Source organism: Ischnura elegans, chromosome 2 (assembly GCF_921293095.1).
Source record: "Ischnura elegans chromosome 2, ioIscEleg1.1, whole genome shotgun sequence".
NCBI classification, from domain to species: domain Eukaryota; kingdom Metazoa; phylum Arthropoda; class Insecta; order Odonata; family Coenagrionidae; genus Ischnura; species Ischnura elegans.
In genome coordinates, this window is record NC_060247.1 from 118,523,498 (window position 1) to 118,549,104 (window position 25,607).

A 25,607-nucleotide genomic window follows, 5' to 3' on the forward strand; every position below is an offset into this window, starting at 1 on the left:
CTTTTTCAAACTGGGACAAAGAACTCTTACCAAAAGATTAAAATCATTGTGACCTTCGGATTTTATTATGGTAGTTTCGCACATTTTACTTATTTCTAGCAAAATCTTAATATAGATTATTCAATCTGTCCGTGACAATACAATACGAGCTAATAGCTAATTCACCACGAACTATAAAGTATATCGCATAACTTAAATCAGGTTTAAAATCTCATACTACAAACACATTACGGAATGAATCAATAGCACTTTCCTTTGAATTAATTCTGACGAATATAATTCAACAATAACGGCCGTCTCCTCTTCGAAACTTTATTTTCTGTTTTCTTTCCTCCTATCCCACTTCGTTGCTGCTTCGCCTTCTTCTTTTTCTAACCAGCTTTTAACCAACTTGCGTTCACACCCTCATGAACTACCGCCAACCATGGTCGGAAAACGGTGGTCAGAATCTCAACCACGGTTAACGGGAACTTGCGTTCACACCTCGTTTTGTAACCATGGTCGGGGCTAACCGGCGTAAAAAGGGAGTTTTAGAGATTGGAGAGAGGGATAACCTCAGAAAGCAACCTGATAACAGCGCCACCTCCGTTTGCCAATCGCCGTTTGCTCTTCAACTGTTTCCCCGCCGATTGTTCTTCAACTATTTTCCCGCGCGCAGTTGCCGAGTGTTGCTGTTGGTTGAGTGTGCTACAGACCCCAGCGGTTTCCGAGTTGGTTGTGTTGTTGTTGCTGCAAACCACGTGCGTCGTGGTACGTTGATAAATCGTGTAATGAATACATTTCCTCTGTGAATAGATTCGTTGTACTTAAGCTATCTTATTTTTCGCAGCATCGCCCATTCATCATTTGGTCCGTGACTATCTGCTGATTTGGTCCGTGACTATTTGCTGATTTTCTGTTCTTGGTAAGTGGTTCCCACTATATTTACTGATTATATGATTTCAAGTCGTCCTTTCCAAAGATTCCGTTTATTTATCCCTCTACGCTATCTCGTTTCAGATTGGTACCCCAAATTTTATTTTGCCCTGTTTTCCCCTCGATAAGTAGCCGTTTTCTTGGTAAGTAAATGCATAATCAAATATCCTCAAGCGGGGAGCAACAGTATTTTTCCTTTTTATTGCCAGATTTCTCCTCTGATGTTTGGTTCCTGACCCACCGATGGCTAGTTAAGTAGTAGACTACATCGTGTACAAGCTCTGCTTCGCCTTGAAGCCATTTCATTGATACTTTCTAAGTTATCTCAGTTTTTTACAGTTACGTTTTTTTATTTTATCATGCTATCATATCTTGTTTCAGATTTCCATCCCCATTGTCTTCGCCTCTTCGTGTAGCCTTTTGTTCCCGTTTTTCCTTCCGTATTGTATAATTTCTTTTGGTAAGTAATTCCACTACATACAAAATATTTGGCTTTGGTGTGTTGACTAAGCATTGCATATTGTTTGGTGTTTTGGGTGAGAACTTTCAGTGAGTATTGTGTATTTAGGAGATAAATTTCATTCTCAGTGACTATAATTTGCTTAATAATAACTTGCCGCAGGTATATCAGTAGCAGATATACCGTATGATTAGTTTGTTAATATTAATTATGAATTTAATTATACTCTCGGCACATATTTTCAGTTGTGATTATGAAGTTTTGCCTAAATTGTCACTCATCAATCTTTCAGTGTAGTACTGATTAAATTTATGACTTCTCTGTGACAGTTTGACCATGGCTGCACCTGGATTACTAGTAATTAGTGATTCCCAGTGGAAGTATGCCGTTCCTGAAGTACAGGAGTTTGGTGAATTTGATGTCAGTGTGATACCCGTATCTGGGATGCAAGTTCACCAGGTGGATTCAACAATGTTGTTGGCCACTGAATTTTTTAATGACACGGTTGTCCATTTGGGCACCAATAATTTGATATGTGGTGAGTTTACCATTGGTATTTGTTTTCTTTGGGTGTATTTCTGTGTTGAGATTATTCTGTTAGATTTTACAACAACCCTATGTACAGGTGAGACACCGGAGAGAGTAGTAGAGCACCAGCAGGAACTGTTGACGAGGATTCGCCTGAGGAATCCAAAGGTGCGGCTTTTCCTCTCTAGTGTGTTGAAGAGGAGGGTGAATTACTTCAAATCGTGGACGTTACAGCGAAACCTGTATATAGAGGAGATGAATTTGAAGATTGACAAATTAAACATGCTTATGAAGCAACTGGCTTTGAGGTAATTCATACATTTAGTCAGGGCTGTTCTTAAACATGTGTTCCTAACTGTATTGTTTGTTATACCTAACTTTGCTTTTGGCAGGATGAATGTGGTCTTCATAGACAACTGGCGGGAGTTCGAGGCCCAGAGTCAGGATCCCTTTGAGTTCTTCTTGGGAAGGGATGGCCTTCACCTGAGTAGGCGTGGTTTAAGGGTGCTCACAGGTAATGTCTATCGTGCTTGCCTCCAAGCGAGGAGGGATTACCCTCGTTCTCTTGCCTGCCTACCACCTGCACCCTCCCCTGCCTCTTCCTCTGCTCCCTCTCCTGGCCACCATCCTTTACCTTCCCCTTCGTTTTCTGATGGCGCTGGCATGAATGCTTCTCTACCTTCTTTTTCTTACTCTGATGCTCTTTGTAGTAACTTGCCCCTTCATAATGATTTAATGCAAGTCTCCAGTTTTCAGCCTTCTGTAAGACCTCTTCACCTTCCTTCTGTAACTAGAACCAATGCTTCTTCATATTCTTCTCCGCCTCTTAGTCCTTCATCTTCTACTCCCTCGTGCTTTAAGTTTACCACCGTGACTAGGAGAGGCAATCATCACTGTAATAAACCTAAAATAGTTCCAAAGCATAGTAGCTCATTCAAAATTCCCTTAAATAACCGGTGGTCTTCTCTGTCCTCTTTGAATGACTCCTTCATGCCTTCTTTTTCTTCAGTAGCAAACTGTACAAAAAAACAGTCTTGTATCAAGAAAAAATCAATCTCTCCTAAAATGTTTCCATCTTCAGCATTCTGCCGCCCATCCTCATTGCCTTTAATATCTGATGTTCGTAACACCAACAAAGATGGGACTACTAAAGAATTCCCTGCCAGACTTTGCAGGCAAATTGGTTTCAAGTTGAAAAATCCTCTTACTGATAGATTAACTATAAAAATTCAAAACGGTGGCTCATCAGAGGGAAAACTTGATATTCATTCAACTTTATATCCAAGAAAGTGTCCTAACTGCAATAAAGTGTATGCCAATAAATCTTCATTTTGTCACCATAAAGCCACTTGTCTGAGGATTGAGAAAAGTGATAGTAATATTTCCTATCCTAGAGTGTGCCAAATATGCCTGGTGTCATATTCTAACAAGTGTAACTATAGTAGGCATAAGAAAACCTGTAACGAAAAGTCACAATATATTGTATGTCCTCATGATGGGTGTAATGTTAAATTTCAAAGCCACTCCATCCTGATTTGTCATTTACAAAGCGTACATCAGGAAGATATTTGTGTTGAAGATCATGAATTCAAAGATATGTTTGATTTTAATGCATGGAAAACTAGTCAATGTCAGCTAAATTACATGTCCTTGGTCAAACACAATGGGGAGCGTGTGAATCGTGGTAAAAGGTTCATGTATTTCATCTGCAAATTTAACAATCACCACAAGAATGGCATAGTGAGCAATAAAACAAATAGAAAAAGGAAATTTGGCCGTATGCCTAATAGTGACTGCATAGCACGTATGTTGGTAAATGAAAGTGAATCGGGTGTGTCTGTGAAATATGTGAATGCTCACAATCATGACCTGGAATTTAAAAATGTTAAATTTTATCGATGGGACAATGCAACAAAGTATAAAATAAATTCCCTTCTGGAACAAAGTGTGCCAGCACATAAAATTCAAGAGTATTTTCAGCCTGCTGATCCCAGTTTAAATGAAATGCTACCCCTTAAAGAACATTTCATCACATCAACTCAAATAAACAAAATGAAGTATGATTTGAATTCTAAAAAGCACCTAAGTGATGATGATGCAGTTGCTGTTGATTTACTTGTGCACTTAATGAAAGATGAAAGTAAGGATTCGATCTTGGTTTATAAACCTATGGGCTCAGGTACAATAATAGGCAATAAGGGTTTAGATAATTTACCACACGCTTCTGAACTTTTTGTTTTGGGTATTCAGCAGAAACTTCAGTTAAAAGAAATGATAGAGGGCTGTGGTAGAATACTATGCATAGACTCTACTCATGGCACCAATCAGTACAAATTTCATTTGCTTAACTTGATTGTACCAGATGAGTATGGTGTTGGTTACCCTGTCGCCCATTTCATCACAAGCCATTTAGATGAGGAGACACTAACTTACTTATTGCAAAGTATTATGGATAGGTCCCCTGATTTGCATGTAAATGCCATCATGACAGATGGTGATGAAGCCTTAGGTAATGCAGTGAGGCGGGTTTTTGGTCACAAAACTAAACATTTACTTTGTTTGTGGCATGTGAAAAGGAACTGGCATAAAAACCTACACCAAAAAGTTAAAAATAAGGAACTGATTACGGAAGTCAACGAAGTTTTGGAAACTTTGATTGAGGAAAAAAATGATACTGTATTCAATGCTATGCTAAACTCTTTCTTAGCCAAATATTCTGATCAAGCTGGTGAATTTACAAAATATTTCAAAGATTACTATTGTAGCAAGAAAGAGAAGTGGGCCATGTGTTACAGAAATTTTCCTCATGCTGCTACAGATACCAATATGTTCGTTGAATCATTTCATAATAAGTTGAAAAGCCACTATCTGAACAGAAAAGTAAATAGGCGCCTTGATGATTTAATTCAGGTGCTTCTTACCATTCATAAAACTGTCCATTTAGGTTTAGCATATAAAAGAATGAGTAAGAAGCCTCCATTAGGATTTCAAAACTCCTATAATAATGACCACATGAAAGGATTGAAAATTTCCGATGATGAAATTTTTTCAACATCCGATGAAAATGTCTGGCATGTTAAATCTCAAAATGACCAATCTACAATATACACGGTGGAAAATATATCCCAGAATTGTCTCTACCCTGACTTGTGTTTTATAAGGTGTAATGAGTTTTCATGCCAGGACCTTTGTTGCCACTTATATACATGCTCTTGTCCTAACAACTATGCTCTTTGTAAACATGTACATAAGGTTCATTCATTTGTTGTCCGAAATAGACCTACTCCTGCACCTATGCATGAAACAATCCTAAATTTTCCTCCAGATAAACTGTTTAAGAGTGTTTCCACCTCTAAGGATTGCAAATTAGAGCACATTAATGTACAACACAGTCATGCCATTGGTCAACACCTGGATAAATTGAAAATCTTAAGCCAGCAGTGCTCTCCTGTATTACTTCCCTACATTAGCAAATCATTAAAGCTGCTGGTGGAGACGTGTCAGGGTGCCATTGAATGCAACCAAAGCAATTCCACTTTGGGGACATTATCAGCACATGATGTACCTCCAAATGCCAAACTCAGCCCTCAGCTGAAGTTACATCCTGCTATTAAGAAGAGAAGGCCCATGGTTAATCTATTTAAAAGACCTGGTTATGTCCGAAGGAAAGATATAAAAATATCACTTTTATCTAATGAGGTGAGCAGCTTCACTGAGCCAATTGTAGATGTTGCCAGTCTATCAATGGAAGTTTGCAAGGTTGGTTCATTCTCTGTCAAAATGTATGAATTGAAGTCCTTAGATTTTCTAATACCACCGGAGGAAGTCAGTGCAATTCGTAAAGTCTTCCCTGATTTTAAGAGAGGTTGGCTGTATGACACGATCATTGCAGCTTTCTTGTGGAAAATTGCTGAGTCTGTCCCTTCAGTTTTTTCAGTGGATCCAGTTATTTCTCAATATGTCACTGGAAAAATCTCTCAATCCCGGCCAATGGCAATCTTTGGTAAATCTGACCTTTCCTGTGTTACTAGAATAGTCATTCCCCTCAATGTTTGCAACTCACACTGGATGCTTATTGTTGCTTTGCCATTAGAAAGGAAATTAGAATTCTATGACCCTGCTGCAGATGTTATTCACCACACTAATAATTTCGCCATTCAAAGATGGATTAAAGTGCTTAGTGTCTCATTTGGATGCACTGAAAGGGATTGGGAAGTGTCATCGCCAGAGCATTTTAAGCAGAGAGACAGTCATAACTGTGGAGTTTTCATTTGTTGGTATGCTGAAAGAATAATACAGGGAAGGTTGATCAAAGAGCCATTTGATGCAGACAAGTATAGGAAGTATATGTTTGACATGATAACAGTACTGGACAATTGATTTATTTACTATGTATATTATTTACCATGAGTAACGTGTCACTTTGTGTGTTGACTGCATGTTATATTTTTCATTTTCTTCTTCTCTTCAACTTCTCTGTGCCATACTTGTCACTGATTTTCTGTAAATAAGTCCCTCCTTTCCACGCTTTTCTATTTCATTTCTGCTGTTATGTTTCTTTGAATTTTTTCTTAAGTTTATATATTTTATAATTGTTATTTGTTATATTTTATTTATGGTATTTTATAATTGTTATTGGTTATATTTTATTTATTGTATTTATAATTGTTATTGGCTATATTTTATTTATTTTACTATATATAATTGTTATAATACCTCATGTTGAAAATTCTCACGTTGTTTTATCAGAGAAATACTCAAATACATAATATATTTGCTAGTAATTTATCCTCCCTCTTAGAGATGCCAAAAAAGTTAGTGTAAAACTCCATTAATCATTTGTTTGTGAACTTTCTAACCAATTATTTCCTTTTTTCATGATTTTTCCTGCCCGAGTTTACATACGAGAAAGGGGGCTGTCTTCCGACCTGTCAATGCTATGCTCATCTACCTACCAGAAAGACTTCTATTATGTGAAAGTATTGGGAGAAAGACCATTTAGTTAATGAATTCACAGACAGTGATGTAATAGTGACGACTCTCAATCCGACAAGGCTTCACATTGACTATTTTGAATTTGATTGAATATTTTGTGAGCGCAATTTGAGTGCACATATGTAAATAATAGAATAGTTACTGACGCGTGGCATTTCGCCACCAGAATCACTTTTAAAGCAGCCTTTGGTGGTCCAAAGCCCACATGAAAAATGCTGATGGGAATTGATTAAAATAGTTACTGTTAATTGATTACCTTCGGAAAGAATTTGTAATTATGGCTTTTTTTCTCTGATGCAAGTACATAATTATTCAATATTATGTGTGATGTTTTATTATTGCTATAATAATTTTTTTAGCATGTTGATGATGTGTGAATCAAATGATGTTTTTACAAGGCCGTAATAAATTGTGTATTTTATTGTACCTGGTGTTCTCATTTTCCTTTGAGGTCTCCATTTAAGCCTAAGCATCCATATCTGTATGCATATTGCATGATTAATTTACCATTTCTTGGATAGGTTTTGTAAGCAGATTATACATTTCACTTTCAAATTGTTGCGATTGCAGGGTTACCACTGTATAAGATTGGTTGCTGGTGAATAATGACATCATGTCATCGTGGTTATCTCTGTTATAGTAGAAGTTTTGTCATCATTGATTATTGAAACATTACAACTAGTCATTCTGTTAATGCTTCTTACTGGGGCATGCTTTACAGTATCATCTTAACAGAATTCTGGGTGTTGTCATCAATGGTGTCATTTAGTAGGTATACATGTATTTCATTCTTAAATTCATGTGCACACCACTAAACCTTAGTATATACCTTCAAGGGATTAATTCCTGATCTTTGGGGGATGATTGGTATAATTAGAATTCAGCAGTGCTGTACTTGGGCCGGTACGGACAGGTACGGCGTACCCCCTAAAATCCAAACTCGTCATAAGCGTACCGGTTAAACTATCTTTTTAAATCTGTAAAAAATAGACTCACTCTAAATTGTCCAATGGATTTCAGAATAAGTGATTTTTGGTGAGTACCGCCTACATTTTTTCCCAACTACAGCACTGGAATTCAGTATGTGAAAGTGACAGCTAATGTGAGAAGGCAGGTAAGTTATAAGAGCAATGTTGCCTAGTACCTGTCATATTTTATTCAACCGATGAAGCAGCCATTTATCTAAAATGAATGGCTCACAAGTATCACCATACCAAATACATATCATATGAATAACACATAAGTTAATGTGTTTAGTAAACATGGGTTGCTCTTGAGGTTATCCCAGTCCTTCGAAATGAGTTGCTGCACTGTGCTTGTGTTTATTTTATTCAACCGATGAAGCAACATTTATCTAAAATGAATGGCTCACAAGTATCACGGTAATGAGTTCTTAAATACGCATTTCTTTCAATTATTTGAAAGTCGTAGGGACTGTTCCCTGTTCTGCCAACAAAGGTTGCTTTTGAGGTTATCACTGTGCATCGGAACGCTGTTTAAGGTTTTGTCCAACTTTATTTCATATAATCTTTCGTCAATAAACGATTTGTTTACAAAAGACTGTTTCGTTTTCATCCTACATGCCTTACTGTTATTTTAGATACCAAATATATATCATTTAAATAACACATAAGTTAATACGTTTAGTAAACATGGGTTGCTCTTGAGGTTATCCCAGTCCTTCGAAATGAGTTGTTGCACTGTGCTTGTGTTTATTTTATTCAACCGATGAAGCAACATTTATCTAAAATGAATGGCTCACAAGTATCACGGTAATGAGTTCTTAAATACGCATTTCTTTCAATTATTTGACGGTCGTAGGGACTGTTCCCGGTTCTGCCAACAAAGGTTGCTTTTGAGGTTATCATTGTGCATCGGAACGCTGCTCAAGATTTTGTCCAACTTTATTTCATCTAATCTTTCGTCATTAAACTATTTGTTTACAAAAGACTGTTTCGTTTTAATCCTTAACGCCTTACTGTTATTTTAGATACCAAATATATATCATTTGAATAACACATAAGTTAATGTGTTTAGTAAACATGGGTTGCTCTTGAGGTTATCCCAGTCCATCGAAGTGAGTTGTTGCACTACGTTTTTGTTTATTTTATTCAGCCGATGAAGCAACATTTATCTAAAATGAATGGCTCACAAGTATCACGGTAATGAGTTCTTAAATACGCATTTCTTTCAATTATTTGACAGTCGTAGGGACTGTTCCCTGTTCTGCCAACAAAGGTTGCTTTTGAGGTTATCACTGTGCATCGGAACGCTGTTTAAGGTTTTGTCCAACTTTATTTCATCTAATCTTTCGTCAATAAACGATTTGTTTACAAAAGACTGTTTCGTTTTCATCCTACATGCCTTACTGTTATTTTAGATACCAAATATATATCATTTAAATAACACATAAGTTATTACGTTTAGTAAACATGGGTTGCTCTTGAGGTTATCCCAGTCCTTCGAAATGAGTTGTTGCACTGTGCTTGTGTTTATTTTATTCAACCGATGAAGCAACATTTATCTAAAATGAATGGCTCACAAGTATCACGGTAATGAGTTCTTAAATACGCATTTCTTTCAATTATTTTACGGTCGTAGGGACTGTTCCCGGTTCTGCCAACAAAGGTTGCTTTTGAGGTTATCATTGTGCATCGGAACTCTGTTCAAGATTTTGTCCAACTTTATTTCATCTAATCTTTCGTCATTAAACTATTTGTTTACAAAAGACTGTTTCGTTTTAATCCTTAACGCCTTACTGTTATTTTAGATACCAAATACATATCATATGAATAACACATAAGTTAATGTGTTTAGTAAACATGGGTTGCTCTTGAGGTTATCCCAGTCCTTCGAAATGAGTTGCTGCACTGTGCTTGTGTTTATTTTATTCAACCGATGAAGCAACATTTATCTAAAATGAATGGCTCACAAGTATCACGGTAATGAGTTCTTAAATACGCATTTCTTTCAATTATTTGAAAGTCGTAGGGACTGTTCCCTGTTCTGCCAACAAAGGTTGCTTTTGAGGTTATCACTGTGCATCGGAACGCTGTTTAAGGTTTTGTCCAACTTTATTTCATCTAATCTTTCGTCATTAAACTATTTGTTTACAAAAGACTGTTTCGTTTTCATCCTACATGCCTTACTGCTATTTTAGATACCAAATATATATCACTTAAATAACACATAAGTTAATACGTTTAGTAAACATGGGTTGCTCTTGAGGTTATCCCAGTCCATCGAAGTGAGTTGTTGCACTACGTTTTTGTTTATTTTATTCAGCCGATGAAGCAACATTTATCTAAAATGAATGGCTCACAAGTATCACGGTAATGAGTTCTTAAATACGCATTTCTTTCAATTATTTGACAGTCGTAGGGACTGTTCCCTGTTCTGCCAACAAAGGTTGCTTTTGAGGTTATCACTGTGCATCGGAACGCTGTTTAAGGTTTTGTCCAACTTTATTACATCTAATCTTTCGTCAATAAACGATTTGTTTACAAAAGACTGTTTCGTTTTCATCCTACATGCCTTACTGTTATTTTAGATACCAAATATATATCATTTAAATAACACATAAGTTAATACGTTTAGTAAACATGGGTTGCTCTTGAGGTTATCCCAGTCCTTCGAAATGAGTTGTTGCACTGTGCTTGTGTTTATTTTATTCAACCGATGAAGCAACATTTATCTAAAATGAATGGCTCACAAGTATCACGGTAATGAGTTCTTAAATACGCATTTCTTTCAATTATTTGAAAGTCGTAGGGACTGTTCCCTGTTCTGCCAACAAAGGTTGCTTTTGAGGTTATCACTGTGCATCGGAACGCTGTTTAAGGTTTTGTCCAACTTTATTTCATATAATCTTTCGTCAATAAACGATTTGTTTACAAAAGACTGTTTCGTTTTCATCCTACATGCCTTACTGTTATTTTAGATACCAAATATATATCATTTAAATAACACATAAGTTAATACGTTTAGTAAACATGGGTTGCTCTTGAGGTTATCCCAGTCCTTCGAAATGAGTTGCTGCACTGTGCTTGTGTTTATTTTATTCAACCGATGAAGCAACATTTATCTAAAATGAATGGCTCACAAGTATCACGGTAATGTGTTCTTAAATACGCATTTCTTTCAATTATTTGAAAGTCGTAGGGACTGTTCCCTGTTCTGCCAACAAAGGTTGCTTTTGAGGTTATCACTGTGCATCGGAACGCTGTTTAAGGTTTTGTCCAACTTTATTTCATCTAATCTTTCGTCATTAAACTATTTGTTTACAAAAGACTGTTTCGTTTTAATCCTTAACGCCTTACTGTTATTTTAGATACCAAATATATATCATTTGAATAACACATAAGTTAATGTGTTTAGTAAACATGGGTTGCTCTTGAGGTTATCCCAGTCCATCGAAGTGAGTTGTTGCACTACGTTTTTGTTTATTTTATTCAGCCGATGAAGCAACATTTATCTAAAATGAATGGCTCACAAGTATCACGGTAATGAGTTCTTAAATACGCATTTCTTTCAATTATTTGACAGTCGTAGGGACTGTTCCCTGTTCTGCCAACAAAGGTTGCTTTTGAGGTTATCACTGTGCATCGGAACGCTGTTTAAGGTTTTGTCCAACTTTATTTCATCTAATCTTTCGTCAATAAACGATTTGTTTACAAAAGACTGTTTCGTTTTCATCCTACATGCCTTACTGTTATTTTAGATACCAAATATATATCATTTAAATAACACATAAGTTAATACGTTTAGTAAACATGGGTTGCTCTTGAGGTTATCCCAGTCCTTCGAAATGAGTTGTTGCACTGTGCTTGTGTTTATTTTATTCAACCGATGAAGCAACATTTATCTAAAATGAATGGCTCACAAGTATCACGGTAATGAGTTCTTAAATACGCATTTCTTTCAATTATTTTACGGTCGTAGGGACTGTTCCCGGTTCTGCCAACAAAGGTTGCTTTTGAGGTTATCATTGTGCATCGGAACTCTGTTCAAGATTTTGTCCAACTTTATTTCATCTAATCTTTCGTCATTAAACTATTTGTTTACAAAAGACTGTTTCGTTTTAATCCTTAACGCCTTACTGTTATTTTAGATACCAAATATATATCATTTGAATAACACATAAGTTAATGTGTTTAGTAAACATGGGTTGCTCTTGAGGTTATCCCAGTCCATCGAAGTGAGTTGTTGCACTACGTTTTTGTTTATTTTATTCAGCCGATGAAGCAACATTTATCTAAAATGAATGGCTCACAAGTATCACGGTAATGAGTTCTTAAATACGCATTTCTTTCAATTATTTGACAGTCGTAGGGACTGTTCCCGGTTCTGCCAACAAAGGTTGCTTTTGAGGTTATCATTGTGCATCGGAACGCTGTTCAAGATTTTGTCCAACTTTATTTCATCTAATCTTTCGTCATTAAACTATTTGTTTACAAAAGACTGTTTCGTTTTAATCCTTAACGCCTTACTGTTATTTAAGATACCAAATATATATCATTTGAATAACACATAAGTTAATGTGTTTAGTAAACATGGGTTGCTCTTGAGGTTATCCCAGTCCTTCGAAATGAGTTGTTGCACTGTGCTTGTGTTTATTTTATTCAACCGATGAAGCAACATTTATCTAAAATGAATGGCTCACAAGTATCACGGTAATGAGTTCTTAAATACGCATTTCTTTCAATTATTTGAAAGTCGTAGGGTCTGTTCCCTGTTCTGCTAACAAAGGTTGCTTTTGAGGTTATCACTGTGCATCGGAACGCTGTTTAAGGTTTTGTCCAACTTTATTTCATCTAATCTTTCGTCAATAAACGATTTGTTTACAAAAGACTGTTTCGTTTTCATCCTACATGCCTTACTGCTATTTTAGATACCAAATATATATCACTTAAATAACACATAAGTTAATACGTTTAGTAAACATGGGTTGCTCTTGAGGTTATCCCAGTCCTTCGAAATGAGTTGTTGCACTGTGCTTGTGTTTATTTTATTCAACCGATGAAGCAACATTTATCTAAAATGAATGGCTCACAAGTATCACGGTAATGAGTTCTTAAATACGCATTTCTTTCAATTATTTGACAGTCGTAGGGACTGTTCCCGGTTCTGCCAACAAAGGTTGCTTTTGAGGTCATCATTGTGCATCGGAACGCTGTTCAAGATTTTGTCCAACTTTATTTCATCTAATCTTTCGTCATTAAACTATTTGTTTACAAAAGACTGTTTCGTTTTAATCCTTAACGCCTTACTGTTATTTTAGATACCAAATATATATCATTTGAATAACACATAAGTTAATGTGTTTAGTAAACATGGGTTGCTCTTGAGGTTATCCCAGTCCATCGAAATGAGTTGTTGCACTACGTTTTTGTTTATTTTATTCAGCCGATGAAGCAACATTTATCTAAAACGAATGGCTCTCAAGTATCACGGTTATGCTCATTTCATATACAGTAAACATATTAACTTATATTACTTCATATATAGTAAACATATTAACTTATATGTATAAATCTATGCAAAGAAATATCCCAATTTTTTTGCGGTTACATATGTCATATATCACAACACTTTCCAATCCTGTTTTCCTTTAAAACTACATCTCTTCATTTTCACTTAATTTTTAACTTCGCGGCGTTTTGTGCCTCTTTGCGCATTTCGCCATGACAGGTTGCTTTCTGAGGTTATCCCTCTCTCCAATAAGAAGGACTCGTAAAAAGGACGTAGTGTGAACGGGGCATCAGCGCTATCTGGTGTGTGTTTTGTGCGCATGCGCCTGCTAATTGTAGATGCTCTGTTGTGTGATGCAAGTGAGCAATAGGCAGTAGCAGCCCCATGACACTTCCTATCCCACTCCATTGGGAACCCATGGTCTTTTATTGAAGTCGTTTCCTCAACCTGCCGCACGTATGCCGGGGCGGCGCCACGTATTCTGGAGGGCAAGAATTAGCGGTAAGTTAATTTCCGTATTGTTGAGCGCATACTACAGGTGAGTGGAAATAGTCATTTTTGTAATTAATTAAGATTTACTTTTCATTTATTTTCGAATGTTAGTCTTCTGCATTATTTCCTTATTGTTCTACATTAATATTTCGTGGATATATATCGCGGATTTACTGAAAAAAGGAAAATGCCGTGGACGTGTGTGGTACCGCGTTGCACCACTGGTTATGGCCACAAGACTTCGGGGATTTCGCTTTTTAGAGTCCCCAAGGCCCTGAGAAGCGATGAAATAGCTGTACGATTCCTTTTTTTTGGTGTGCTAAAGCTCCAAAATTTATACATATTTTAAATTACAGGTTCTGCTGTTCCAGTGGTCAATGTCATTCACAGTGGAGGAATGAAGTAACACTGAGAAAATGCAAGATGTGCGACGGCTTTCATCAACTATTCATCATTCTCTCCTACTAAATTGAATCTCTTAGAATGATTAGTAATTAGAAATAGAAATTAGTAATAGAAAGAATTAATAGAAATGTTAAATTTGAGTACTTAAAATTTATTTTTCATGACATTACCTTGCATTGATTGTATAAATAATCTCAGTTTCAATAGCATTGTGTAATCATTCTAGAAATGTAGATTTGATGTGTGTGTACATTATATAAGTTGGAAAAATGTGAATCGTTTTCATTCTTAATACCTCTTTCGATGCTTTCTTTTAATGCAGCTGTTATCGATGGTGCGTGCAACTCTCATGAAAAGTACATTTACCGCGTATTAGCAGTATTAGCCTGTGGTTTCTGTCGTACTACTCATCTTATTTTTGGGCGAGGGATAATATTTCAGATTTGCCAGCACCTGAAAGTGATCAGACATCCGCAAATCCCTTGGATTATATCCATTGCACTGATTTCGTGGAAGTTTATTCGGAAATTATTTGCAAAATCTCTTTCGTTCTTATCTTTCATATGGTATTTTACTTCCTTAAATCTCAAATTATTCCTCAAGGTGAGTAGGCAAGCATCGTTATAAAATAGCCTTTAACGGTGATAATGGTACTTCCGGAAATTATTCACCCTGTCCAACGATTAAATATGCCTATTCTATACCCGCAAAACGTCCCTAGGATAGAATCATTTTTTTAGGTTTGCTGTGCCCTGCTATTATTATTATCACTTGATCGAGACTCAGGAGATTAAAAACATTAACATACGTCACTTCATAAGAAGTATTTCACTTCCGCCTTGTAAAAAGCAGTTTGCGTTTCTCATATTATATTTGTTAATAGTGTTTGAAAGCAAGGAATAACATCTATATTCTTATAAGGCCGTGGAAACATGCCGATGGGCTCAGAGGCAATGGTGCGTACGTAGCTTCTATGACAACTTATATTAACGTTTACCACAATATAGCTATAAATAATTATTTCCTCAAAAATACCTTTCCTCACTACATAAGGTTTTAACTGCTGACAATCTTTCGTTATGGCTGTAACTGATTTTACAAAGGTATGGAAGCAGACGAAGCTGAAATCCAACGCCTTCCATTCGATTAATACTCACGTATGAGAACGATTTCTAGGTATTTTTCGCTATAAGATGTTAAGTGCATATGAACTTGTTAACTAGTAACCACTGTCGATGTGTTTATATTCATTTTTGCCATAAATTAGTTCATAATTACTGAAGTATCGTATACAGATACGTAGGAAACTTGCCCTTCAGGATAGGTGGCGCCCCTACCGGCCTCAACGGGAAACGGCTTCATTAAATGACCATGCTTGAACGGAGAGTGTCCAGACCTTCTCATATTCTAAGACCGTGGGCAGTAGTGATGGGCAAAGTCGATCATTTTAGTGATTCAATCATTTTGACTCGAGTCACATAAGTGATTCAATCAATTGATTCAATCACTATGATCGAAAAGACTCAAATCAAGATTCAATCACTATGATCGAAAAGACTCAAATCAAGATTCAATCACTATGATCGAAAAGACTCAAATCAAGATTCAATCACTATGATCGAAAAGACTCAAATCAAGATTCAATCACTATGATCGAAAAGACTCAATAAAGGAGTCATGATTGAAAAGACTCAAAAGGAATCATGATCGAAAAGACTCATAAGGAATCAAGATCGAAAAGACTCAATCAATGGATGTAATAAATCACTTTGAATAATCGAATAAATACTGCCTCATCTGCGAAGAGCATTGGTAACGCTGATTGCTATCCATATTATCATTTCATATACTATTTTAATTGTGAATTCCTAGATGAGTAAATTAGATTGCAAAAATGAAGGAAGCAGTGTCATGAAAATATTTGGGAAGGCGAAACTGCCACAGTTTCTTAACACTAATAAAATAATTTCTAACTATAGTTAATCAAAATATAACACAAAATACACCACACACTATGCATGAATCTGATCTGCAGGGTAATTTTATGAACGGCACAATAAAATATAACCAGCTTTAACTTCTACTTCTTAACGTTCTCCTAAAGGAGTCAACTTAATATTTTCCTTTTACGTGTATTGGTGTTATTAATACTGATAACAGCTGGAAAACATTTAAGAAAAAGATTACACAAGTATTCAGTTCTTCATAACATAGTATTTAATTTTATCACAACTATTTCTGCCCTGACGAAAAGAGATTAAGCATCGGTCGTTCCAAATTTTGAATCAAACCGGAAACTGAGATGATTGATATGAAACCGGAAGTCGGAGTGATTGATGATTGATGATCGACTTGTTTAACGAAATGAATCATGAGTCATTTGATTCACCTAGTGATTCAATCTTTTTGATCGAATCGTTCATGATCGACCCATCACTAATAGGCAGTCACTCACTAGCCAGCGTTCAGCTATGTATAGGTGAAAGATAGGAGCGAACTCTTTGTATTGAACAGTTGAATAGTTCTTTAGTTAATTAAAGCGGATCTTTAGCTTAGCTGCTTATGCGATATCCTATTTCTCGCGAACCATACCTTTCTCAACACAATATTTCGCACAGTAATTGCTGTATGTTGTTTTTAATCTCAAACATGAGAATACCTGTGATACCCTTGTGACCCCCAGAAAAAAATCCTAGATGCGCCCTTGATTTTCAGTATTTACAACTGTTATTCAATTAAAAACTAACCATTGCGTTACAATTGCTATCAGCGGTCGTTGGTTCTGTAGCCCTATCCACTAAGGCAATCTCCCGGATAGTTCGCGGTTGGTTCTCGTAAAGACGGCATAATTTCGTAATGCGCAATCCACGGTCTATCCGAACTCTCCGTCACGGAAATTGTCCGAGAGCGGCCGAATCGACGGAGGGTCTCGGAAAATTACTTTCCGTTTCTCGGAATCGGAAAGAGATGTGCCATCTGGTAGGTTATGGAATATTTTTACCGTGAAAGTGGTGCTGCAGATGCTGGTAAGAAGAACAAGTAATCTGCAATACTGGCATGGTATGTGTACTAAAAATTAAGGGAAATTGGTGATTATACACAGAATTGGGAATTAAATAAAGTTACAAGCACAACCAGTCGACAGCGTTAATACCTTTAACGCCATTAACGCTGTCAACAATGCAGTAAATTTAGCGTAGTGGATAGCATAGAAACGATTCCGAGAGACGGAAATGGAATCGGAGACGGAAACGGAAAGTTCGATTCCGAAATCTCGGAAACGAGGAGACGTAGTTACTGGATAGTGTTCCTGATGCTTGAAAGAAGGTAGCAGCGATATTTTCAGCGAGGGAAAAATGGACGAGCCCAATCATTGTGAAAGGGATGGGATTCCATCCCTGGAACTATCCTAGTAAACGATCATGCGAAACGGTCACTTTTCGCCATCATTGGAGCGATCGCTCGGAAGGGATGGAAAAAAATGATCGTTTGATTCAGGCATTAGCGTCTTTCGCTATGGCCGACGCCGGGTTTCTCTCCACTCTTCCTTCCCTACCCTTCCGTCATGCCGCAAATGTCGTAAGCTGTCTGTCGACTCCTCTGACATGAGTACTATGCCCGCAAGACCTAAGAATGCACTAAAGTCTCGCTAAGGGGAATTTTCATTCTCACACACGAGACTCATTTAATATCTTATTTTTGGAGCCGTTAAGGCCGTATTACACGGTACACGGAATTGCGCAATCTGACGTACGTGCGAAGGCGCGATCAAAATTGCGTCGTGTAAAGCGGTGAATTGCTAGAACACATGCGAGAATGCGTGGATACGAGACGGCAAAATAGCCCCTTTTCTAATTTCGTCCATGCATTCGCGCAATTCCACGCCATTTTAGAAATAAATGCAGCTCTAACCTGCGCAATTCCGTTGCCCGTGTGATACGGCCTTTAGAGCTGTGTCGTTCATGACGGAATCGTTCAAAATGAACGTATCATTGGAATGAACCGAATGAATCATAATTCTCATTACCAATGAACAAAATCATTCATGATGAACGGTGAATCCAAAATCCAATTGAGTCGATCGTAGAAGTGGTTGGTTGAGTTGCTATAGAATCAAGAAATGCGGCAGCTAATCGGTCCACCGAATATTACTCGTTATTAATGAAAGATTTTTTCAGCGGATTTATCTTTATAGTAGATATTGGATTTCGTAAAAATCCGTGAACAGGAAATTACAATTGCGACTAAGGGTATATCTTTCTTCGCCATCTTTGAAAGGGGTTTTAATACTGACAATGCAGCAGGTTGGTTGCCGTAAGGGAGAAATTTTTATCGCCGTGGATAGGAGATGTTCTGCCTAACGTATTTATTAAAGTCCTTCATTGTAAGGGGAAAAATGATTTCCCATACCAATCCGTGCGGCAAAATATCTCTCTTAAAGTATCCTTTTTGTCGGACCTGAAAATAAAATGGGGTCCTAATATGCTTTTCTCTGTGCCGCAATGATAGATATGTATTCTCATTTTCTCAAGAAATGTAAGACTAGCGCGCAGCCTCCGAGTCTCAATCAGCTCCCGGTCTAATTCGCTTAAAACCTGAGTAGCGCTTTCTGTACGCCCGCACCAGAATTGTGACGAATCGCGCTGCTTTCATTCTTATTTAATAAAGTTCACGGATAAAGTGCTTCTGCTCCGGATCCCATATACTCGCAGCGAATTCAAAGTATGGTCGGACGGTTACTCTAATTGCGTCACTGACTTTTCATGTGGGAGGAAACTATGCAAAATATTTTGTTCCTAATTTGAGAAGTCCATTTCAGAGGACATTCCTACCACATGATTACCTCAGCCTCGAAACGACTTCATTTAATTTTGTTCAAATTCATAATTTCTGCACAATAAGGGGATTATTGAACTACTGACTCCATTACACGAATCCAAAAAAAGTCTCTTAAAGGAATCATCAAGAAAAGTCATCAATCCTGACAATAAGATTGGATTGACGCAGCTCGTCACTCATTTCTCCTATCATGGAGCCTTTTATGACGTACGTATTTTTTCTGCTTTGCATCCTACATCGCCTACGCTGAGTATTTCATCCGTGGCTTACCTCTGCCGTTCTTCTTTTCAATCTGTCCTTTATCGATTTCATCAGACCATTAAATTGTCACGTCTTCTAACCAATGTTTTGAAAAGAGTTCTCTCCTATTCTTCTTGGGTATTTCACACATCTCACGCGAGCTACGCTGTTTACCTTCATAACTTTTCTGCAACAATATCTGGGAATATGGTTACTTTTTATTGGCATTGTTACTGGAAATTAACAACTACACTTGGATTTCATTGCATGAAACAAGCGACTTTGTACGCAGTCACGTGCAAATTTATGCCCACCTAGGATGAAGTTCGCCATGAAAAGATACTTAAGTTAAGCCGAATATTATTAGGGCTAAAATCCCGGCTAATTCACTGCTTTCTAATGAGTAAGGTCGATTTGTTGAAACAACAAAATTTAATCACCACAGATATGAATACTATCTTTTTATGGGGTGTTTCTTAATTTACCAAACGATACGTAGAGGGAATCCCATTCAGCTTACCTATTCATTAAAGCATCTCCACTTTCAGCCATATGGCATGTGCAATGAAGATTTTTATACCGAAACACAATTTTATTACGAGATTTGTTCACCAAACACGGCAGTTAAAAATTATAAATTGATGTAGTATATCAAAGAGTTACATCCGATTGACTCATTTCTGCACAGCAAACTTTCTGCTTGCGGTTGTGAAGGATTTTAGGTGCGAGGATGTCATGGTCGTCTTTAGGGATTCAATGAAATATTTTGATGTCGCATGAACTTGCTCCTTCAAAATGTCCCGTAGCTACATAACATATCGTTAAGGCCGTTTTACACGGTACACGGAATTGCATTAATTTCTAAAATGGCGTGGAATAGCTCGAATGCATGAACGAAATTAGAACATGGGCTATTTTGCCGTCTCGCATCCACGCATTCTCGCAATTCACCGCTTTACACGACGCAATTTTGATTGCGCCTTCACACGTACGTCAGACTGCGCAATTCCGTGTACCGTGTAAAACGGCCTTTACACTGAGCGGTGACGAGGTACTAACGAGGATCTAACGTGGCTCAATTTCTAGGAGCAACCTTGATAGAGATGATTAATATTAAGGGAAAGCATACACGATGAAGGAAAGTTGAAATAATATATACAATTCCATTTCCTTTTTATTTTTATGTTACTTGCATGTATGTAAAGCCTGAACCACACGATTATTTTTTCATCATTTTCGAGTGACCACTCCAGCGATCACTCGGAAATAATCGTCGCGCGCAATTGTTTTTCGCGATCACTCCAATGATGTGGATTCCCATCACTTATTTCATCACTCGTCTGGTCGCTTTTTCCGGCGGTGAAACCGTCCCGGAAACACCATATCAGCCAATCAGAACGCAAGCCAGTATGGAGCGATTGGAGCGCAACGTTTGACAATAGTGGGAACTGCATAGGTAAGCATAAACATGCTATATATATTTACGTGATGCCGTATCTACGACAACGAGCTGTGATATCGGAAGTGATGCGAAAGGCGACGGCGGGAGGAACCGTGTGATTAATAAAAATGATCACTAGAGCGATCACCTTTCCCGTCGCGAAAAGCGATCGCTTTAATGATCACTTTTCGCGATGAAAGAAAATGATCGTGTGATTCAGGCTTTACAGAAAATTGGCGTCCATGTATTGAATTTCCTTTCCGTCAGTGGACTTATTTCGACCGCCTTCAAAAATATGATAATGATTGGATTAAGTTACTGCAAGCCTCGACAACATATTTTTGACGATTCGATAGTAAAATGGGGTTCGGATTTCTTCAAGAGCCTTATCTATGCTCCCAATGGTAATATGTGGCCATATAGATACGGTGAGCGGAAATGGATAAATCTCATTTATGGGTAACTCAATTGCACACAACTAAAATTTTCGTGGTTAGGGTTTCCGGCTGGTGCAGTGACAAGTGTAGGCTTCCAGCCCCGTGGGCCGGGTTTCAAATCCCAGCGGTGACAGTTTTTCATTGACGTTGCTTGAGTGCTCTGGGGAGGGCGCTTCCAGAGCAGCACTCCGTCCGTCGGATGGGACTCTATGCTGTGGTCCCCTTGGCGCCTTTCGTTAAAAGCAGGCTAATGCCAAAGCCAGTTTTCCCTCCTCCCTTTTCTTCTCTATGTCGCGAATGGCCTTAGCTTTCGATAGAAGAAAGCGCCGCTCAAACCCTCCAGCTTTCACTCGGTTAACGGTAGAATCGAGCGTATACACTGAAACGTTTATTTTATTACGCAAATCAAATTAACACAAATTACAAAAACAATTGCCCTGTGTAATTACTCACGAAGAAAATTTGGGCGCGACGACACGTACCATTACTTCACAATTCAAATTATTACAACTTGCAAACACAATTGATAAATTCGGACGAAAAATCTGGAGCGACGACACGTACAACCGAACGTCATCATTACGTGACACCTTTTGTTTATTTTCGCGTCGTCAACGAGAACCAGTGTTTACCATTATTTGACTCTCATTGTTTTCTCCCGTCGTCAAGGAGAATTGTAACAACACTCGAGCCTCAAGTTAACCGAGTGCGGCTGTACTCGACCGCTCACTCGCCTCAAATCCACGGTCAGCCGTAGAATATGAACAGATTTGGGCGATTCGGCAGTTGTAACTCAAATTTGTAACCACTAAGAGCATTCTCAGGAGCTGCGACAGCGCATACAACCGAACGCCACCATTACATGACACCTTTTGTTTATTTTCGCGTCGTCAACGAGAACTGTTGTTTACCATTATTTGCACTATTTCTCGGACAGCCGGGTGAGTATGAATGTACTCTAAAGATTCGTCGTCGACCGTTGCAGAACTCGCCCTAAGTATTCCGATTATATTTTTATGGATTTATCTCCCAAACATAAAATCTATTATCGGAGTAGGTGTCTTAAATGCTCGAAGGATTTTTTGTGGATTTAGGTTGTTACAGACTCGTCACCTCGTGCAGTGGCGTAACTAGGAATATGTTTCGGCGGGAGGGGGAATGGAAGGGCCTGTGAGGGCGATCCCCCCCCCCCCAGGCAGCGGGGGTCCGGTCATTTCTCCGAAAAAAGTGGTATGGGAAATTCACGTATATTACAAAAGAGGATCCTCAAGTCGGTCCCTAAATTTGCCATACACCGCGCATTTAAATGGGTTTACAGAAGTCGCCACTCGCGTCGCTGACGGACAAATTGATCCGAGTTTCACGGGGAAAAATAAGGCATAATTAAGGGTGTTGACCGAAATTTATACACATTATGATGAGATCTATCAAAATTCATTACTTTTCCAAGCCATCTCTTACAAATACAAACATTATAATGCAAAATATTGGAAAAAAGTGGATCGCATTGTACTCATCACCACGCCACGGACATTTTTGAAAACCGATTAAAATACGACCGAAGTGGCAACGGAAATCAGCCTACCATGTGATGGAATTGAGCCTCCTCTATGCAGTCCCCCTGGGAAAATGACTCCCTTATAGCAGCCGACCGATTGTGGCCGAGTACAGAAACCGTTTAGCAGGGTTCTCGCTGCTGTTTACCTCCTCCAAATTCCATACCGTTTCATTCATATACAGGGTGTTTCAGGAGGAATCTGCAATACTTCAGGAGGTGGTGACAGCAAAACTTCAGGGGACAATTTTAAGTATTTTTTGTCCCGTAAACATGAGGTCGCAACTCTTTAGTTACTGAGCCATGGCGACGCAAACATTTTTTTGGATGCACTTTGCAGTTACCATGAAAACGGTTTTTTCTTGGGTAACAAGCTTTTCCAACATTTTATTTAATGCTCTGAATTTTTTAGGACAGTAAATAATTAAGGTTGGACAAAAATGGCCGATTATAATTGCCTGAAACAATTAATCTCAAAATGAGTGACATTGCGCAATCGTATTGTTGATACTTGCTCTCGTTTGATTAAGCCAAAATATTACTTTTTCAGACTATTACAATCGCACTATTTCGTCCAACCTTAATTTAATTATTTAATGCCCTAAAAAATCCAGTGTTTAATAAAATGTCGAAAAGACTGGATACCCAAGAAAAACCGTTTCAATGGTAACTGCAAAGTGCATACAAAAAGAATGTTTGTGATGCTATAGCTCAGTAACTGAGGAATTGTGATCCCATGTTTATGGACAAAAAATGCTCAAAATTGCCATACCCTTTATTACCTATAGTCATTGATTAATTACTATCATTGAGCCATTTGAGCAGAATTAGAGAGCTAAGGGAGTGCTCAGAGTATTTATGGTAGGTGGATACGATTTCAACGTTTGAGAAACAAAGACGGATAACTTTTTAAACAGTAACTTTATTCTTTAAGTTTGGTAATTCAGATTTGGAAAATGATGTAATTCATAGAGCACGAATATTTCCGAAAAAATATACGAATATGAGGAGCACAATCACTCACAAAATGCATCATGGATTATTTGACCATTAATTTTCTTTTATCGCTCGTCATCAATTATGATTCAAGAGTTTACACATCACAAATTCATTTTTCATACATTCTCTACAATTAATATATTTTCTGAAGGTATCATCGGAATGAACTCCATTAGTATTGAAGTATTCCTATGTATAAAATTGCTCACTAATTGCTTCTTAGTCATTTGATTCTGAGAAAGATTAAAATTACAAACACATAAGGAAACTCACCGAAATTATGCTGAATAGTGCTCTGTCGGCGGTAAAGGCCAATTGAAGGTCAAATACAACAAAAATCACTCACTCCAATTGCGGAAATATAGAAAAATTAAATTGAGCAATCACTTGTCCATCACAATATCATACTTTAGGCTGAGCCGAAAAAATACATTTCTTCTCTTCGAATAATTCTTACTTTTTCAATTTTTACCTTTTAATAGGGTCGCCGATGTTACCGTTAATTAATCCTCACAGTGAAAGAACTGGATTTCTTCAAACATTTCCTTTCCAAAAATAATAGGGTACCTATGCCATAAAAATACTGATCGAAGGTATCATGGTGAATATTTCCTTGATGATTAATAGACAATGAAGCGAAAACACAGCGAGACAGTTTTTTTCTTGGGTCGTAAAAGGAAGGTTATATTTTGGATACATGAGTAAAAAACATATTTCCCTAAATTTAGAAAGAATTGAGTTTACTATGGATTCGGGAAATGGAAAATATTTATTCGCGCTGCAGCGCCTCAGTTATATAGGATAACAAAATTCAAAACCAAAACATCAAAAAAAATATCTTTCAAAATACACAAAAGAGAAGTAAATATTCCATCTGCTTGGTGATCACTCAGGTAGAATAAGGACTACAGAGATGAGTTCATTCGTAAAATAATTTCCAATAGTTTCTATTCTCCTTAACTTTCTCCAAATCCTTTCTCTCCGACAGACAGGTTTTTCATGTAGGATATCAAGATTTGCCTGAATTTTATTTCCTTGGGGAACAGAGACACATCTGCTGGAACAATATCTGATGAAACCGTGATACAGAACACAATTTCTGCTTAATTTTTGGCCAAATTGTCTGACGATCACCAATGGACGGGATAAGTGCCGTCATCAGGTAACAACCAATCCTTTGCTTTCTAATTGTTATAATTTATATTATTTACTATCACTTTACTTCTATTTATTTTACTATTAGTTATCACAGAGTTTTTGGCTTAAGGAGAAAAATAGCCAATAATAGCGAAGCCGAACTCGGTTTGGCTATTATTGGATAATTTATTCTATAAGCTGCATTGTAGTTTGGTTATTTGCAGGGGCAGATCCAGGATTATTTTCTGGGGGGGATGGCACAAGGGTCTGACAGGCTGACGATCTTCTCATACTCGAGATTAAAAACAAGATACAACAATCACTGTGCGACATATTCTCTTTATTTTAACATGAAAGCTATAAATATGAAATTAAATGATTGAGACCCCGTAATACTCAAAATAACGAACGTAATGATAACTGTATAAAAACTTATGTCTATTTTTAAGCGTCTGAGGGGGGGGGGGGGGAGGCACATGCCACCGTTATAGGTGATTTTTTTATAATAGAGATTAGGTCCAGTTCGATGCAATGTTTTCAGAAAGAAAAAAATAAATGTAAACACTTTGTCTTTTAATATTAAGAATCCAAAATGGTTCTTGTATTTATATGAACAGCTGTAAATAATAATTACCTTTAACTTAATGGACCTCATCCGTTTCTTCCATACCGTGCCTCTTGGTACGGCATGGG

The 25,607-nt window shown here is 37.4% G+C and overlaps 2 protein-coding genes across 5 annotated transcripts in view; one reads left to right on the forward strand and one right to left on the reverse strand.

Annotated features, from left to right (window-relative positions):
• The window catches only part of LOC124154493 (cytochrome c oxidase assembly factor 6 homolog), a 127,640-nt gene that overhangs the window by 7,235 nt on the left and 94,798 nt on the right, over positions 1-25,607 (reverse strand). The window lies entirely within an intron of this gene.
• LOC124154490 lies at positions 701-6,497 on the forward strand. Its single transcript, XM_046528264.1, has 6 exons — positions 701-750; positions 830-904; positions 1,000-1,375; positions 1,705-1,913; positions 2,001-2,211; positions 2,296-6,497. Exons 4-6 carry the CDS (start codon positions 1,712-1,714, stop codon positions 6,281-6,283), a joined length of 4,401 nt encoding a protein of 1,466 aa, XP_046384220.1. The 5' UTR covers positions 701-750; positions 830-904; positions 1,000-1,375; positions 1,705-1,711; the 3' UTR covers positions 6,284-6,497.

Excerpts from the sequence above, each read along its gene's own strand:
- LOC124154490 (XM_046528264.1), top strand. The coding sequence starts at position 1,712 with ATGGCTGCACCTGGATTACTAGTAATTAGTGATTCCCAGTGGAAGTAT. Across the intron at positions 1,914-2,000 it reads CACCAATAATTTGATATGTG|GTGAGACACCGGAGAGAGTA; the intron begins GTGAGTTTACCA and ends CCCTATGTACAG. Across the intron at positions 2,212-2,295 it reads ATGAAGCAACTGGCTTTGAG|GATGAATGTGGTCTTCATAG; the intron begins GTAATTCATACA and ends TGCTTTTGGCAG.